The following is an 18,292-nucleotide window of genomic DNA, read 5'->3' as shown; positions in this document are numbered from 1 at the left end:
TTATTCTCTAACAGGACCGCCGGGCACCAGAGTGCTGCGTATAAAGTATGCTTTTTTCACTGGATCTCGTTTGTCATTCAATAAGGTGTCCCGACAAATGCAAATGGAGAAAAAAGTGTTTAAAAATCCCATCTCTTAAATACAAAGCATTATGATTGGCTACTGAAAAAAGACTATAATGTAAATAAACACAACCTGGTCTAACGATATTTTCATCCACAACTAATTGACCCTATAGACCTTTCTTATAATGACGTCAAACGCGGAAAGTCTGATGTTAAACGAAATTTAATTGGCTCCACAAAACTATCGAGCCAATCAAACTTCGTGTAACATCAGACTTTCCGCGTTTGACGCCATTATGAAAAAGGTCTATTAAGTTAGTCAACCAATCTCAATTAGAGCAGCCAGCTGATCTGAGATAATGACGTCGTTAAGCGTCTCGACAAAACTTAGTTATCACGTTCCTGGTGTTATTTGTCCCTATTCTTCCAACTAATAGTATAAAGGGTAAAAAATTTAAATTCTAATTTACAGTTGGGAAAAAATAAACGTGTTTTGACATAAATAATTACTTGATATATTCGAGTGTCGAAGTCATATGCAATGAAGGAAATGATAATTCAGTTTTGTCGAAGATCTGGCTTCTGATTGGTTGAGCTTTATACTCAGATCAGCTGGAGGGGAATAATGCATTCTAATTTTTTAGTTAAAAAATGCATGTGCGCACTGCAGCTATAGCATATATTAGTAGGCCGGAGTGTTTCGGAGGGAAAAATTTATTCATTTCCCATAAGTCGCATGTAGGCTAAGGTGCTTTTTGCCTATAATGGAAATACATGAATATAGTTTGTATACATGTAGCTTTAACTGCCTTACAAGGGTGAATCACCCCTATTTTTTTAAACATAGCGATACGATCGGTTAGGAAACGAGGAGACGAAAAACGCAATGAGAATGTATACATTATTTTGCGAAGAATAACTAATTGTACATCTGCTACTTGTATATATACATGCATATTTTCATTTTTAAATCAGTTTATACAGAAACGCGTAGATAAATGCATGTCGAGAAGGACATGATAGCATGTGGCAAGTGTTTAGAAATCCCATCTCTTATAATATTAAGGCATAATAATTGGTTACTCAGTGTGGGAAACGACAATTTTGAGCACTATATATACCGGTTCCTATGATATTTTCATATTTTTCCATTAGCCCATTAAGGTAGTTTTTAATGAGTTCATATAGCCCAGCCGGCTCAAATAATTGCGCGATGTATAGCATTTCAAAAATTTTAAACCTATATTAATTTTAGCTCTTATTATAGACGAGCTGTCTTAGTATAGAGTATAGACATATGTTCCTGTTGCCTTTCTGCAATTCGATGCAATTGTTCAGCGTAGGTGCATGTAGCTTGTAAACACAAATTGGCAAGAGTGCCATTAAAACTGCAGCTTTGCAGTAAAATAAAAAAGTCAGATATGTCAAACGTGTATGTGAAAAGTCAAACATTTGTCCTTGGATTAAGAGACCAACGTCTTAACCACTATACCACCATTCTTGTGCCTTAAACAGTCGGCCATCAGTGCTAGTAGTATAATTTTGTTCCTTTTAAACTAGATTTTATATGAAATACTAACAAAGCTATTGGTTGATTGATATTGAGAGACTTTGGCATCGCATTCGTACGAGTGCCCATCTATTGAGTGGCCAAAGCTGGAAACATTTTTCAAATTTAATCCTTTGGAACCTAATTATTTCTGTACAGTTATCTGTTGCAGCAGAATTCAATTTTATGGACATAGAATATTTCTGAAAATCGATTGCTCTAGATCCTTGGGAGTGAGCATGTCATCGTCTAATCAGAGCCATTTTCTTGCATGACAATTTTATTCACAGAAAGACGTGTAAGTAAAAAAGTTCTATTACACTTTAATTTAGACAATTTAATAGAAAAGAAAATAATTTTTTTTTAACAATTATTCCAATTGAGCAACTTTTTTCAAAACCTGCACGCTACTGCTGAGGTTCGTCATGATTCCTAACAAGATATTAATTCTTCTTAAAATGCGACTGTTGGACTTAGAAATAGTTCATTATATATATTAAAACTGGGAGATGATTGGAAATATACAATATACTCTACTGCTTGGCGTGTCCATTTTTAACGAGCTGCGGTGGTTTCTCCGTCGCATACAGGTTATCAATAAAACTGCAAGCCAATTCGGCAACCATAGAACGGTCTGGAATCTGCTGCGCCATACCATAAATAGCTCCCTAACAATACACGATACGTCACATTATACAAAATTCCCTATACATCGATACAAATGGAGAATATTGTGACTGAATGTAGTCGTATACACAAAAAACAGATGTACAGTCAGCTTTTTTTGACACAGCACTTTGAAACTTAGGAATTGACGTTTAAAAATGCCACTTGTGATCGCAGAAAATTTGGCAGTGTTGAACCAGGTCTATTACTATACATTCTTATCATGAATTTTGATTACAAAATAGAACAATGTTTAAGCTAGGCCCGGTTTACATCAAACTCTGTGACCACAGTTCGCGTTTTCAAATCCTAAGTTTCAAAGTAATTGGTAAAAAATATTCTAGGAAACTAAAACAGCGCGTGGTTAACGATGGGTAGTTAATTTATCGTGATGTACTCAATGCAAAATATTAAGAACTAAAATATTTTGGGATTTACCAAAGAAAATTTCTAACTGTGAATTAACACATGAACTTTGACAGTGTAAACAATGCCTTACAAACCTTCGAACGAAAAACTTCGAGTTGCAACTTACATCGAAGTTGTTTTGATACACTAAAGAGCGAACTGCAAAGCAATAATATTTTACTAAAATATACTTTACCCCTCCAGTCGTTTTCTTTTTCGGGCTCTTTAATATCTTTTCGGCGGCTTCTTTGACATCTTTAATAAACTCATCGGCGACTCCGGGTTGGGTGACAGGCATCGTCACGCACAAATGAATGCTAAAGGGGAAAAAGAACAAACAGCTTGCATTGCGTGTTCATCACAATAGCTGAAGACAATAAAACCCGAAAAGGTTTTAATACGTCAGGTTTAAAAGGAAGAAAATCTGCTAAATCTATAGATTGTAGTTGCCTCCGACGTCATTATAACAACGAAGGGGAATATTTGACAATGGATGCTAAGTTTCATGCTTTGGAATTTAGATGCGAGCTTTGGAGTAACAGGGGGGAAATATAACCTAAGTCGCGACCAAAATGGAAGCAAAAGTCGTCATACCCGGAGGGGAATTGTAATGAGTTCAGATTCCATCCTTTATCCGTGAGCTCGTTACCCAGAGCAAATACATCAAAATCGTTTGATCCAATGCCGACCACAGACACCTCAGGTTCTCCAAAAACAAAGACGCCGTTGATTTTGCGAAGTCTGAAATAAACAGCAAGATTATTGTATGCTGATTCATTTGTTCATTCTAAAATCATGTTTCGCTTTCAGAAAAATGAGACACTAAAAGGGCAAGAGAGTATTTTTATGATATTTATAATTTTCTGGTGTTTACCCAACCAGAATCGAGAAAATCCCAAAAAAAATAAATTACATGCAATATATTACAGTCTTACCCTTCCTCGATATACTGACGTGTTTCAATAATCTTCTTGGTACAGTCAACATAACCTAGACATAAATATCAAATAGATCTATATTGAAAGAAGCACACGCGCGGACTCCACGAATCGCTAGATTTTGCCGCTAAATGTGGACTTTCCTTACCAGCAGTCCCTTGAACAATGAGGAATTTCGTTTTAAACTAATTGACCTATTTGTTTATAAGCCAATCAAAATTCCTAATTTTTTTATACTTCATGTAAAACGGTCAATAATGTACCTTTTTACTGGAAGTAATCAATATTTATAGTTTCTGATTGGGTAACTGAAAATGGAAAAAAAATTGCAGATTGGTTTATAACGAAATTCCTCCTTGTTAGTCCTTTGATTTAAGAATTAAAAAACGAGTCGCGTGCCTTTATGGTGTAATAATGCACGATGGGGGAATGTTGGGAGAATACGAGAGAAGCTTGTAAAACACGAGGCGTAGCCGAGTGTTTTACAAGCTTCTCGAGTATTCTTCCAACATTTCCCCGAGTGCATTATTACACCATAAAGGCACGCGACGAGCTTTTTTAATTCTTTTATAATATAAGAAGAAATTATAGGGCAACAACAAAGTTTATTTATTTGATCAATAATGAAATTCTTCTTACATGTTATTTAAGATGTTGCTTAGCAACAAAGACTTCAAAGCCAGAAGCGTGCATTATGGCCTCACAATGCACGCGCGGTAGCCAATCAAATTGCTCGTTATATCATACTTATATTATAAATAACATTATTTACCAATTTCACAACACCCACCTTTCTGACCCATGTACATCATAGCCGTCCAACATCCGGCGATAACTCCGCCAGAACGACTGCCAGGGATTGTGGGACATGCGTAGATGCCGCCAGTCCAATCGGTGGAAACAAAAAACTGGTGATGACGTAATTCTTGCGAACGATACAGAATGACCGATGATCCTTTGGGAGCGTAACCGTACTGGTAAATGCCAGAAAATAAAGTTTGTACAAAGATGATGAACTCAAAGCGTGTAAACACTTTAGTAAATGTGTTTGGCGCTGAAGCATATACTCAGATAACTTTCATTATAAAAGAGATGTTTTTTTCTTCACTGAAGAAATATTTAAGCTTATAAAAGAAACATTCCTCATTAGAGTTAAAATTTTGAGTTACCTTGTGAGTGTCGGCAGAAATACTGGTCACGCCATCAACTGAGAAATCAAAGGGCGACAACGGAAAACTGAAAAATAAACATAGGAAATTCAAGAAAAAATACTTTGAAAATGACACCAAAATTTTTAAAACAAATCCTCCCGAATGAATGTTCTTAAAGTGGATGCATCAAGACAAAATTGTAAGATTTTTAAATGCAACTTGTCCAAACAACTTTTCGTGTTCGTAATAAACTAAAAACCGATTGTATTTACCCTGCTTCTTTCATGAACGGAACAAGAAACCCGCCTAAACAGCAATCGACATGAACACCAGTGTTGTATTTTTTACCGAGCTGGAACAAAAGAATATATTCTGATTGAATAAGAAAAGCTTTAGCTTTAGCTTTTGTATTGAAAATCTTTTTTACTATACATGCAACCTCTTTTAACCTTTTTCAACAATGTAAGCCCGCTTTTTAGATACAAATTTCGAAGAAAGGAATTACAAGAGAGGATATTACGATCATTTTTGTTGAAGTTGATTCGAGATAACACACCTTAGCAATTTCCTCTATAGAATCAATAATGCCGTGAGGAAAGGATGGACATGAACCAACCAACTACGAAAAAACAATGAAATTACAATTTACAATAATGCGTCACATTTTAGAAAGTTACGATTAAGATTAGGATTACGGTAGGATTAAGATTAGGATTACGAAGAGATTAGGATTCAGTAGGATTAGGATTACGGTAAGATTTAGATTACAGTCGGATTAAGATTAAGAGTCACATTTTCACAACAATCACATTTTCGCACATGTATTTTCTAAAATGTTCAAGGTTTTTTGAGGTGAACGAAGGCTCTTAGGTTCAAAGGATTAAGATTGGCATTAGGTAAGGATCAAGATTATTTTTGGCTAGGATTAAGCTCTGGCTCTATGGTCAAACGGTCTGAGTTAAAGATCAACCGCCAATGTGAGGTTGCAGGGTTTTTCCTCCAATCACCAAAATGTTATTTTTATCAAACATCACTTACTAAAACTGTATTCTTTGTGATAGCTCGTCTCATTGCTCGGACATCACCCTTTCGTGTTTTTTCATCCACTGGAACCAAAATGAGTTTCATTTTAAAATAAGCTGCAGCCTAAAAGGATGGAGAAACTTCAATTTAGACCTGTTGTTCACTGAATTTGAAAGAGAAAATATATTTCAAACACATCTACTTACTTTCTCAAATGCAGCGTGAACGGAGACAGGAGCAACGCTTTAAAAAAGAAAAATGAAAAAATTCTACAAAATCTCATCTCTCGGTCTGAAAATCGCTATATTTCGTTTCCAGTATTAAAAATTGACTTTCCTGCAAAATTTGCGTGTTTTCCGCCCTGTTATTTTGAAGTTTGCACCACTCGCGAGAAAGAGCGTACTTTGAAATAATTTTCTATGCAGTATGATTATATCTTGACGAAATCCCTTACATTTCTGGTTTAGTTATTCCCTTTTCCTCCTTGGCCCAATCGCGGTATGTCTTGCAAGCTAAAAGAATGCTCTCTGTTCCACCACTGGTGGTCTGCGAAAGAAACGCGCATGTTCTCTTAATTACTGGTACAGACAAGTTCTATAATCCACTCCAGTTTATTGCAAGGCAAATGACTAACTCATCCTTACCGTGCCACAAGCGTCAGGGCCGCCGTTAAACATTTCCACGCACATTTGAACGATCTCTGCCTCCATTTTACGAACTAAAACGATATGGTTGCTGGTTTATACTATAAGCTCTTAGATTGGGTTAGGTGGTAACACCCTAAACCGTCGGGGATCTTTGAGTTTACTGAAAAATAGATATTTTGGCTCATTTAGAACGTTTTTCAGTGATATAGATATGGGTGGTACCTACAAACTAATAATTTATATATTGTTGCTTGCTATTTAAATTTTCAAGAAATTCCTAAACTTAACATCCATCCACAACTGTTACCGACTTTTGGAAATTATCAATAGTTTATACCTCCCGGGAAAACATCGGGATGAAGTGGATTTGCCCATGTGAAACGTTTGTATGCCTAAAAAAAAGCAAGAAAAAAACAGTTCTGGGAATTAGCACTAGCATCTGGAATCGAGAGAACTAAAATCACTATGAAAATCGGTAATGGTATAAATATGTACACTCACCTCTGTCAAAATATCAGTCAGTTCCTTCCCGCCATGATAAACCGTACCAGATACTTTGCCCGCGTTCCAGTCAATTTTGCCTGAAGCAAGGTAGTCACATCGTTAGTTATCATGGAATAAGTATTTTTACTCTTTATTGCTAGAGATCAAAGTAGACCGTGCCGTGTTATTGGAGAGAGGTGTGTATTAGAGAGATTCATGCATTAGAGAGTTCGGTGATGGAGACAGGTGTGCAATAAAGAGGTCTGTGTTTGAGAGAGGTGTGTGCATTAGAGAGGTTCATATTTGAAAGATGATCGTATGGGGATATCAGAACTATGGAGATGTTCTTAATATGTTTATATTAGAGAATTGCCAAATTAGAAGGTAATGCATAGAGGCCGGGTGTCTACACGCAAAATCTTACCCAACTTCTCATATTTGTCTATTTCCTTCATCAAGGCCTCTTGGCCCATTCCTTTATTTGGAAGCTAGTTAAAAAATAGTTTCCTGATAAAATAGATATCATGCATGCATTCATGTATGGGAACAATTATAATATATAATACTTTTACACCTGTACTGACAGTCTAGGGTCTCTTATATCGAATTATTATATGGATGGGGGTATTTTACTGAGAACTAAAACACTCGTAGAATTCATACGGCACTACATCCGGGTTCAGTGCGGATATTTTTCGTATGTCAAGTTTTTCCCGCCATTTTCATTGTTGTTGTTGTGAAAATACATATGGTCTTTGGTTCGTATATAAAACGAAAATAACGTTGGATTTACAAACGAAAACATTTGAAAGACATTTTTAGATAAGTATAATTTATTCTTACTTTAATGTTTAGGCTATAATTTAAAAATATTCGCTTTTATAATGGTCTTCTACTTGTCGTCTTTTATACGTGTACTTTTGTCACTCTGAATTCTCAGGCAGAAAAACAATAACCAAATTCTGTAGGTTGCAAATTATTTATAAGCTGTAATTTTTAAAGTTATGCCTAATCTTTGGGAATATCTTATTTATTTCAAATTTCTTGATACAAAGAGTCTGTAGCAGTATCCGCCTATCCGGGCATCCCACTGAATATATTATATATAGCGACTTTGCCTAACAAAAATGGAGCGAGAGCTTACCTTAGTGTAATAGCTACCAGAATCACCGCTTGTCAGGGCTTGGCGCATCTCTCCCTTTGTCTTTTCCAATTCTGCATTTATCTGAGGGAAAAGCACAGTGAATGGACTGGTTATGTATTGAGAAAAGTTTAAATTGGTAGAGCTGGAAGCATCACCCTGAGTTTTGTAAAATATCAGGAAAATACAGTCCATATGACATTTTGTATTTTCCCGTAATAAGCAAAGAAATGGACGAGTGTCGAGTTTATTCCAGGAGTGGTATCAATTTTACATACATATTAAATACAAAAATGAATAAAATGTGGAAACGTCATGCATAGGGCTTAATATTCAGCAGCATGCAGGAGGAGGGAAGCTGCTGTTGGGAGCAGGTTTGCAGCTGGTTTGTTTACTTGGTTTGGTATCATTGCTTTGCAGTTATTATAGGTGATATTTTTTATTTTTCCATTATCAGAGCAACTAAACTTCGGAGAGAAAAGGTGTTTTTACAACTTGTATAATTACTTTACTGGTACCTTATCCTTTATGATGGGAATACGGCGAACATTTTTGAAAAAACCTTTTTTGACTCTTGTTAAAAAACCTAACAGAGATAAATGCTTGATGAGCACCTAATTGAATGATTAATGTCATTCGGATATATTAAAAACTGAGAAATATATTTCCAAGATGAGAATTCATCATGAAGCAGAATTAGGTGAGGATCATCAATCTCCCAATATCAGGGACCCCTTTAATAAATATGTCATCAAACTTTTAAGCCACATAAGATGAATTTATGAAGATACACCCCCTCCCTAATTAAGTTTCCAGCTACGGCCCTGCAAACTTACTTTCATCTTGACAAAATATCCAGGAATATAACCAGCGTAATATCTCAACAGTAAACCAGACACCCAGACAAACAAGTACAGTGTTTACCACAATCTAGACAAGAACAATCAAATGGTATGATATTAAATAACATCAAAAATACATAACTGTCATAAGGCATTAAGTCACCTCTACCTGCATAGCACAGCATCTTACTATTACATCTTACTATCAATTATTTTAATGTATGTCGAATAGTTACTCAATAGACTCGCAGTGTATTATATGCTCATGCACATGATATGATATCCAGCACCATTAATTCTGCAAATTTTAAAACCTGCTGTAATATGAAAATTTCTATACCTCCCAGGAATCCAAGCCACGACACCACCGGTGTATGTGTCTCCTGGCTTCGGCAAGATAAAAGACAAATGTCCACTACAAATTTAATAAGTGTAAGGAAATTGAGCATCATTTAGGGTAAGATATATAGTCAAAAATGGGAAACTATATACACATATTATGGAAAAAAAATTCGAGGCTCAAACTGCCAATCAACATATTGCCTTGCCAAGTCAAATTCCCTTTATTTATGTATATGCAAAAAAATTTGAAATTTCCATTAATGAGAGGTTTGTTCAAAATCTGGTAATGCTTCCCTGGGTATATGTTGTTGTAATGTAATTAATAAATCAGAGTGGATGGATGAATGCTTCTATAGGATAAAAAATAAACCCTGAGAGGAAAACCAGTCAAATTTTAATTTTTCAACTTGTTGCACAACAGCACAAGCAAGTATAAAGATAGAAAATCCAGAATATTTGTCAATGTAAATGTGCTGCCCATATGGGGTTATTCTCAAAACAATTACACAATGGCCTGCTTGCCAAGCTGACTTGTTTTCAACAAAAAGAAATTCAAAAGTACAAAAACCAGAGCGATTGGGTGAACTCAACTTTAATCAAATGGTTACAGAACATCACATGACAGGTTAACCAAAATTTGCAAAATAACCTGTTTTTATTTAATTACGCATTACGATCGTCGAATTAAATTTTATCACACAAAGCTGGCGGCCCTTGTGTCAAAGTACTATATTTAAACAGTTGATGTACACGTATTGAAAAAAAGTAAAATCGTATTATCATTAGTATGCCTATATGGAATCATTTTATATATAGGATGTACATATACTTACACATATTTCATTCCAGTGTAAATATTCAGGCAAATGAGGCTCTACGATGCCTAGGAATCGTTCCCAATAGGCTTCCAAATATTCCAAAGCCATGCTTCACAAAAACGGTAACATGTGCAAGTGAAAAAATGTCAAAATTTGAAACTCTTATGTGACGTTCGAACCAAAGACAATTACGACAATTACAGAATTTTTAATAAACAAGAGACAAAGGGCAAAGTTCAATTCACTGATCGGATAAACGGATAGTCTTCTCATGATGATGACAAATGGATGATGATGATGACCATTTTCTAGTATAGGTCAGTGCCATTTTCATTTAAGTAGGTATGCCATTCATCTCATAATTATTTACTACCGTATTTTAAAAGCTAACTCACATTTATGTTTTAGTGCTTAAAAATAATTTTATTTTAAAATGTAATTTTTACACGCGATGAATCAGGCAGTTCATATATATTTCTGATAAATAGGGCTAAATGTTTTATATAGTTGTCTTGCTGTGTATTTTTAGAGACATCGGATTATATTTTATAAAATAGCATTAATTTTACACAAGCACAGATTGGTTAAATACGTTTAGTTCACATGATCCGTATAACTGCACGGTGGATAGCTAACTTCAGTCTATGTCGATAGGCTCTGGCTAAGAGGCGACTCTTCTCCCTTGCTTGCCTTGAAAAAGGAAGAAATGTAGAAATGGTTGTCTGTGTTTTTTAGCTAGTGGTCGATCTTTTAGAGGAGATGTTTGTGCATGCATTAATGCAGTAAACCCGGCGATGTTCAACACATCCTAAGGTATGACTGATGAGAAACCCTGTGCATATACCTATATTAACGCTTCACAATGCATAAGTAACAAAATGTGTTTACCCTGCTGGGATGAGGAACGTGTGTGTCCACAGCATCAACGTCAATAGCAATTTTTTCAACACGACATCCTGAAATGACAACCATTTCAGTGATTTCACATTATAAACATCACAACATTCACGTAAATCACCCCGAAACCGCGTAAAAAAGTGAGAGGAAGTTATGCACCATTTTGAAATATTTTTTAAAACGTAATATATAAGTTGCAGTACTCCCAGTAGAGAGCTGGTAATATGGGGGCCAGAAAAGTTTATATTAAACCTCGTTTATGGTTAGATAAACGGTGAAGAATATTTGAAAAACACCGTCTCTTGAACTTCGCATTTCTGTTTCTGTGCTTCTACTTCGGATATAGAATATAACCTTTAAAATGAAAGGGCATCTTTGCCCCCCTTGCCCCTGCTGGTATAAGGCAAGGGGGGTTACCCCTGCTGGTATAAGGCAAGGGGGGTTACCATATACTAATTCTAATATCCAAAACTTACCGAAGGCTATGGGTGTAAGTTTATATACAGTGTGAAGAGGGACTCTCATGTAAGGCAACTGATCTATATACAAATAATTTGAAATAAGGAATGAATTGTATGCAAAACAAGGATTAAACTTATCAGGATAAACACGATCAAATCAAAAGTACTGTGAGGTTAGGTTATTTCTTGAACAAACAACGAAAGAATGAATATGAATGTATAATATGAATTAACCTCATGCCTAGTTTATACGTCGAATTTTGGCCGCGTCGAATGCAATTCAAGTTATGGCAATCTTTCGATTTTGTTCTTCTAGGACCGGTTTTGTCCTAGAAGAAGGCTTACAAAACCGGTCCTAAAAGAACACTGAGCGAAATTATTATGACAACATATGCAACCTAGGACAGCCGTAGTAAAAAATCGAAGATAGTCTAAACTGCATGAGCTTTTGACTGAATTTTGGAATTTTATATGGTATACTTGGATGGTTGACTGCAAAACACACGCCGCCACGATCGTGACAGCGGAGGTACGGGGGCTAACCTGAGGGATGATCCAAAAAATATGCAAGTAAAACTCGAAGAACTGCCTGGTAAAAGGAAAAAAAGTTTTAATCGTCTCCTCATTCATACCCAAAGAGATTTCTTGTTTACAATGGTATTTAATGTGTGGTACGTGATTAGACATATTTATTCTTGCATGGGTGGGGTGCGGGGTTCTTAATTTGGACACCGACATAATATATGGAGGGTTGAGGTGAGGGTCAGATCTACGTTTGGCCCTAAGACTCCCTAAACAAATCTGAAAAATTCAACGCACCTGATGACAAATAACAAGTATGTTCTGCTGTCTTTCAAGCTCCTAAAGAACAATAAAAGCAAAATAGCTACATACAGCAGCCCTTTCTGACGCTATCCAACCGGTCAAAAATCTGGAAATGCACAGATGCACTTACCATAATAACTGGCTCCAATCTCACTTTCAGATCATTGTACGACTAAATACAATTAATAACGTTGCAAAGTTAAGAAATTGCAAATTGAGACATGTTTTTTCTCAAATATAGTGGGTTTAGCTCTTCTAAGGCTCTGACACGTTGATTGTAGCAAAGAATAATTATTAAAATATTCTGAGCAATTGGATTGGTTCTACTAAGAGCCAATCAAGGCTCTGTTTTAATCAAAGACGTGAACAATAAACCGAGTGACATGCAACAACACAAGTTGTTTGAAAAGAGCCTACATGTATGAATCATTTTGATTGGATGAAAACATTGGAGAAAGCGTTTTGATTGGTGAAAACAGCCTTTAGAGCAAGTACAACAAAAATCAGCAGTGCCCGCGAAAAAGGAGCATTTGGTTCAACTATAATAGACCTCATTCTTCAAAAGTTGTTATACAAACCTCTCCTCGCGGTGATCTGTATTTAAACTTATCTTGATACCGTTGGTCATGTTCCTCGGGATATTTCTCCTGCACTTCGTCATACGTCATACCGTCAAATATGCCCTGGGAAAATAATATCTGAAACTTAGCCAGCCAATTTCGGAGGTGGGGGGAAATCTCTTTCGGGGGTCTTCTGGTAGCAATAGGGTATTTAAAATTCATAGCCCTTCGCTTCTTCAAAACTCTTGTTTGACGAAAATAAAACGTACCGCTTCTAATTCATTCAAGGCTTTCCACTGTTCAATGGGGGCATCGATACTTTCAGCCGTATGAAAAGCTCTCTTCAGTTGACTTGTCCACACCTGAAAACATCAAGGAATCCAGGAGTGACAACTTGGACTAATCCCAATTAATTATACAACGACCACGTAAGTAAGAAACAAAATAATAAGGATTTGGGTATTTTGGGGATTGGGGATTACAATTTGGGTACTTTAGACCATTCTGATTGGCAAATCTTATCACAATCTACAATACCTTAAGGTTTGGAATCTTCTGCTTGTTCATATACTCACCAAGTCTCATCGCAAACTGAAATCAATATAAAAGGATTTAGCACCACGGGTAGATACAGAGCACCACCCCCCCACACACATAATGGGCACTGATTTTTCATACACATGCATGATCTCCCCAAATTTGAATTGATACCAAAATTTGAACCACTTCCGCACTCACGATTTTAACAATGCTCAATGCTGCCATGATTAAAAAGCTAGTTTACTGTACCTCTTTACCACCTGGACTTAGGTCTGGATTGCCCCCAATTCGTTGTTCAAGATTATACAAGCTTTCTCCGTGCTTAAGAAAGAAGTTTTATCATTATATACAGAGCCTTACTGTGAACGGTTACGAAAGACCTTACCCAGGTTTATATACTATATATGAGGTTCACAGGGTCATATTCTAATTAGCCAGAGTAAATGCGCTTTGCTCGCCAAAGACCTCTGTTGCCACTAACCAGCAGCACACCAAAAAAATCTACCATACCCTTGTAAGATATATAGATCTTCGTTGAACGTGAGTGTTCATGAGATAATAGACGACACGACTTTGGACATAGCCTAGAAAAGTATGCAAAGGGATGAAAATCGGAAGCATCCTCAAGACAAAGTTTTCGCCGGATTTCCACTCTATCGTAGAAAGGTGTTTTATCCACTTTGTCGGATAGAATTATTAACTTTTGATGGATGCTTTATTGTCTGCTCACTTGCAATGCGAAACAGACCCGACAAAATTGGTAAGCAGTGGTAAGCAGGCAAGATTTTATGCATGGTATGTATTTGGAAATCTGAAAACAACATTCTGCGTATATATTCTAATTAAACCATGAATACATTTACCATGGCTCCTGTTAACGACAAACTGTTGACCACAATTTATATTCTTTATAAACGATAACTGCCTACATAAGACAGAGCAGGGTAGTTAATGCAGGTGGTTAATGCCAAATGTGGTGTATAATAGCGGATATCATAATAGAGAGCATGCATGCTACTTTGAGAATGGGTGCATGATCGTGAGATGTGCTGCATGTGTGCGATACATAGGTGATGTTTGTTGTCAAAAGTTGTTTTTTTCAGAAAGATGTCCACATTTCCGAGATATTTGTACAATAAAGTTGTCCTCGTATGAAGATACGGCAGTTTGAAGGTGTTGGTATTGGGTATATAGTAGGGTTGGATATACCTTTTTACAGAGCAAACGGTGAAAATCGGTGAAAGATTCCTTACTCGTCTGCTTCCACTGATAATGGTTCGTATGTTGCTTTATAATGTTCAATACGTTTTTTGAAATCTTCGACCGCCTCGTCACTCTGCATTGTCTTGTAGTCCGGACTGAAAACCTTCACCTCCTAAACATTAATTATTCTGCCTCAGAATCGTCCTCATGCTTAAAGATACAGATATCTTGGTAATAATTCTACGTTCAGTAAATCCTTAATACACGAATTTAATCTCTCAGATTAGGTTAGCATTAGGGTTAGATTTAGGATTAGGGTTAACCTAAATCAGTCAATCAATCAGGATTAAATTTGTGTATTTACGATTTACTGCACATGGAATTTTTCCCGAAATCGTAAACCAAGTTAAAAATGATCCGACACTGCAGAGGATACGAAGCAAGCTTTTATCTCTGTGATTAATTCTGAGAATAATTTAGCGAAAAACGTCAGTAGGCTGTCGGCATCAAAAACTTGCCCTATATTCTCGGAGACAATCTCGGCGTCCTCGCAAACTGATTCGATAAAGAAAACCTAAAAAAATTTATAAACAAAATAGTATTGGCTGGAGATTGCTAGTTTGCTACTTCCACCACCGCACCTCCAAGAAAATATGAACCAATCAAGTGCGATAACTCTTTCAGAATAACCAATCACGAGCGTATTAGAACAACAAAAGGGCGGTAGTAATTAGAACAAGCTCTTCTTTCGCGCTTGGCGCCAAAAGCCTAGTTCGGCCTCTTTCGTGGCGCCTGGCGCCTTTTGGTCGCGCCTGGCGTCTTTCTGTCGCGCTTCCTTACCTTATAACCGCGTTCTTCACAGAAATCCAGAACCATTTTACGCCTTTCCCGTGTTGTGTTCGTTGCATCGAATATCTTACGTAAATAAATTGTTAAAAACAATCATTAAACCCGTCGTGGTATATAGCTATTAAATATAGGCAATGTCACCGTGGAACACCCGCTGTTCACGCAGATTTTTTAAACAGAAAGTGAAAGCTGTTGTTTACTTGTTTTTATCGCAGGTTATAATCAAAATTTTGTTTTTTGCCAGTTGCAATCATATGATACAGTGGAAATCAAACTCCAATTTAAAATCTGCACCTTTGCATGCATTTAATAACTCACCGCAACAAATCCTTCACGATTTGAAAACCACCGAGCGACATCCTTTAACGCGTCCATAGCACATCCTCTAGTACGCGAAACATGTGTATTACTTTCAGATTAAAACCTCAAACTACCGTAGCATAGACGGATTTTCAGTGGGGTGCATACCGTACTCCTCCTAGACTATTCTGCATACCTCAATTCCAAATATAATTATAAATTGAATATAATTAAATATAAATGTTACACTTTGTGGCACTTCACTCGAAGTAGGTAAATTCTAAAGGTTTTTAAAGGGTCTTAATAACTTTCCTGGCTTGAATTGAGTTGTGTAATGCTTCCACTCAAAATTAAGACCCTTTAAAAACTTTAAATATAAATGTATTTAACCCCTAAAGGATTCCAGCTGTGACACAGACAACAGTGTAAACTGCATGGACTTAATTCATATTATCATTAACGATTTATCTTTAATACCTGCGTATTTCTATAGCTTCAGTGTTATCTGCACGAAAGAAGTCATGTTTTCTATCAGCTCCAACAACATTTCTTCGATATTCCCCGACATTGAAGACTTATGGAAAAAAATACACTTTATGCAAACGCATAATATATTGCAAACAAAATCAATCTTTTGGAGTACATTCAGGTCAACTGATGAAATCACAATCTCTGTTTACTTGAAGCACCTTTTCTGGTTCAAAGCAAACAGGGCCGTAGCTAGAAGCTTAATTGGGGGAAGGGGTATATTCATATATTCATTTTCAGGGTAAAAGCAATCAATATCACAATCAGGAATAGGATGAATATTTGCCCCCGCCCTCCCTAAAGCTTCTACAGCACTGCATGTAAGTAAATAATTTCCAACATGCAATATCTAAGCAGAAACCTTTTGTTTTAATCCCAATCCCAGTTTAGATATCGTCCCAATTTTTTTGCAACATATGTCTTTCCTCTTGCAGGCAGTCCAACCAAAACAATGACAGTCGGGATATTCACAAATCTGGGATTGTAATAGTCTGGGTAATGGTGTTCTGAAAAAGATGAAATGATTTAGTGCATGATGATTGGCTGTGCCAATAAGGATATATACTAATACTTTATAAGTAGGTAAGTTTGTATATAACAATGATAGCAAGATTTTATTTACCTACAACCTACTTCATTTCAAAAATAGAAGTGTCCACAAAGCAGGCTACTCCAGATCTAACTATGCTGAATTTAGCCTGTGGTACAACAATAAGGAACATAGAGGCTGGGTATAAGTCTCAATGTACCTTGATATACACATCATGGTTGCACAGCTGAAAGCTCTCATAATAACAATTTCTGACAGAAGAGCTCACTCAAATTTTTTCCATAACATTGCCATGGGCTAGCTTCCAAACACCTTAAGTAGAATTGGCCTGCAACAGTGCATGGCTTGGAACACTGCATGGCTTGCATCCGTTTAGGCAAAATGATTTCTCATCAGAGTTTTATTTTACTATAATTCAGATGAAGCACTTTTTGTAGAAGACAGTGGCATGTGATGTCCCGCTGTGAAAAATGCCTGTATATATGTTAATACGGCGACTACCTGCCATGACAGTGCTGAAACAACTTGGTCAACTTGAACAATCGAGTTCCTGCATTGCATAAGCACAGCATAGCTACGTAATAAGCATTAGATAACTTCAATACTACATAAACATCAAAAATGACCACATACCAACTTTATATTTATAGTCAGCCGGTAATATATGCGAGTCGTATTTCTCCCTTAGACCGCTAACTTCGTCGAAATATGCATCTGGCTGACTCGTTCCCGGCTCTTTCTCTCCTGCCTGAGCTTGCTGATTCGACATACTAAACGATTTCGCAAAGAAACGCTGAAGACACCAACATGAAAGAGATATTTCTCACTCTTTAATTATCAATTCTCAGCAAACCAGATCAACGAACTTATCAATATTGTGCAGTTGACAATTAACAATTTATTACGACCACTGAACCACTGTGAAGTACGCACCTATGGTACGCACCACATTCAACACGACATTCAACATGATAATCAACACGCATTCAAAAACACCATATGACTCATTTCCATCGTTCAAACGTTCGAAATTCAAATATTGTGTAAAACCCTTTCCAAACATTTATTAAAAAGAATAATGTACTAAATCGATCAAATGGAGCTTAAACTCTATACCTTGTGTCATTCTGTACTATTTACGAAAGTATAGTGAAGTTCCACAGAATAGAGGCTGAGAAAATTGCGATTGTTTAACGAGTAGTCTTTTCCGGCGCGTTTTTAAATTTATTAATAATGCGCAGGCATGTCTTAATATCTCCCAATTTTCTCAGCCGCTATTTTATAGAATTTCTTCAAAACTCCGTATTTAGTTCGAAGTAATATGCTCTTTCAAACAATGTGTAACATGAAAGTGGGTTACGCCAAAAAACGATGAAATTCCGTCTTTAAATGAAACATATTTGCTCGCGCGTTTCTTAAAAGTAATTACTAATTCCAATTAGCCAGTGCGTGTCGACAACGGGACATCATTATGGATATATCTCCATAGATTTTGTCACTTTCATC

At 36.4% G+C, this 18,292-nt stretch overlaps 2 protein-coding genes across 3 annotated transcripts; both read right to left on the bottom strand.

Moving 5' to 3' along the window:
• Positions 1 to 1,972: 1,972 nt before the first annotated feature.
• On the bottom strand, positions 1,973 to 10,262 carry LOC114537793 (sphingosine-1-phosphate lyase 1-like). 2 transcript variants are annotated; one of them, XM_028558885.1, is made up of 21 exons: positions 10,089 to 10,262; positions 9,254 to 9,328; positions 8,908 to 9,001; positions 8,590 to 8,657; positions 8,075 to 8,155; positions 7,355 to 7,418; positions 6,949 to 7,028; positions 6,785 to 6,839; positions 6,445 to 6,518; positions 6,255 to 6,346; positions 6,007 to 6,043; positions 5,816 to 5,923; positions 5,334 to 5,396; positions 5,050 to 5,129; positions 4,796 to 4,862; positions 4,417 to 4,600; positions 3,624 to 3,678; positions 3,283 to 3,429; positions 2,885 to 3,005; positions 2,152 to 2,282; positions 1,973 to 2,046 (listed from the first exon to the last, which is right to left on the bottom strand). In XM_028558885.1, exons 1-21 carry the CDS (start codon positions 10,179 to 10,181, stop codon positions 2,022 to 2,024), a joined length of 1,794 nt encoding a protein of 597 aa, XP_028414686.1. In that variant the 5' UTR covers positions 10,182 to 10,262; the 3' UTR covers positions 1,973 to 2,021. The 2 variants fall into 2 exon arrangements, with proteins under 2 accessions (XP_028414686.1, XP_028414687.1); XM_028558886.1 differs by having other exon boundaries at positions 1,979 to 2,046; positions 2,147 to 2,282.
• Positions 10,263 to 10,499: 237 nt separating this feature from the next.
• LOC114537753 (6-phosphofructo-2-kinase/fructose-2,6-bisphosphatase-like) lies at positions 10,500 to 17,741 on the bottom strand. The gene is given in 20 exon segments (XM_028558845.1): positions 10,500 to 10,763; positions 10,962 to 11,029; positions 11,447 to 11,509; positions 11,975 to 12,020; positions 12,251 to 12,292; positions 12,387 to 12,428; positions 12,835 to 12,939; positions 13,086 to 13,178; positions 13,354 to 13,407; positions 13,606 to 13,677; positions 13,867 to 13,940; positions 14,220 to 14,281; positions 14,610 to 14,728; positions 15,074 to 15,133; positions 15,400 to 15,474; positions 15,727 to 15,793; positions 16,186 to 16,282; positions 16,598 to 16,616; positions 16,618 to 16,742; positions 17,420 to 17,741. Coding segments are annotated over 20 exon segments (1,467 nt in total). The 5' UTR covers positions 17,556 to 17,741; the 3' UTR covers positions 10,500 to 10,715.
• Between the last annotated feature and the right edge of the window lie 551 nt (positions 17,742 to 18,292).

Source organism: Dendronephthya gigantea, unplaced genomic scaffold (genome assembly GCF_004324835.1).
Source record: "Dendronephthya gigantea isolate DGI-Jeju-01 unplaced genomic scaffold, DenGig_1.0 000164F, whole genome shotgun sequence".
Classification (NCBI taxonomy): Eukaryota; Metazoa; Cnidaria; class Anthozoa; order Malacalcyonacea; family Nephtheidae; genus Dendronephthya; species Dendronephthya gigantea.
The sequence above is the reverse complement of the archived record's forward strand: the minus strand, read 5'-3'. Positions and strand labels throughout refer to the sequence as shown.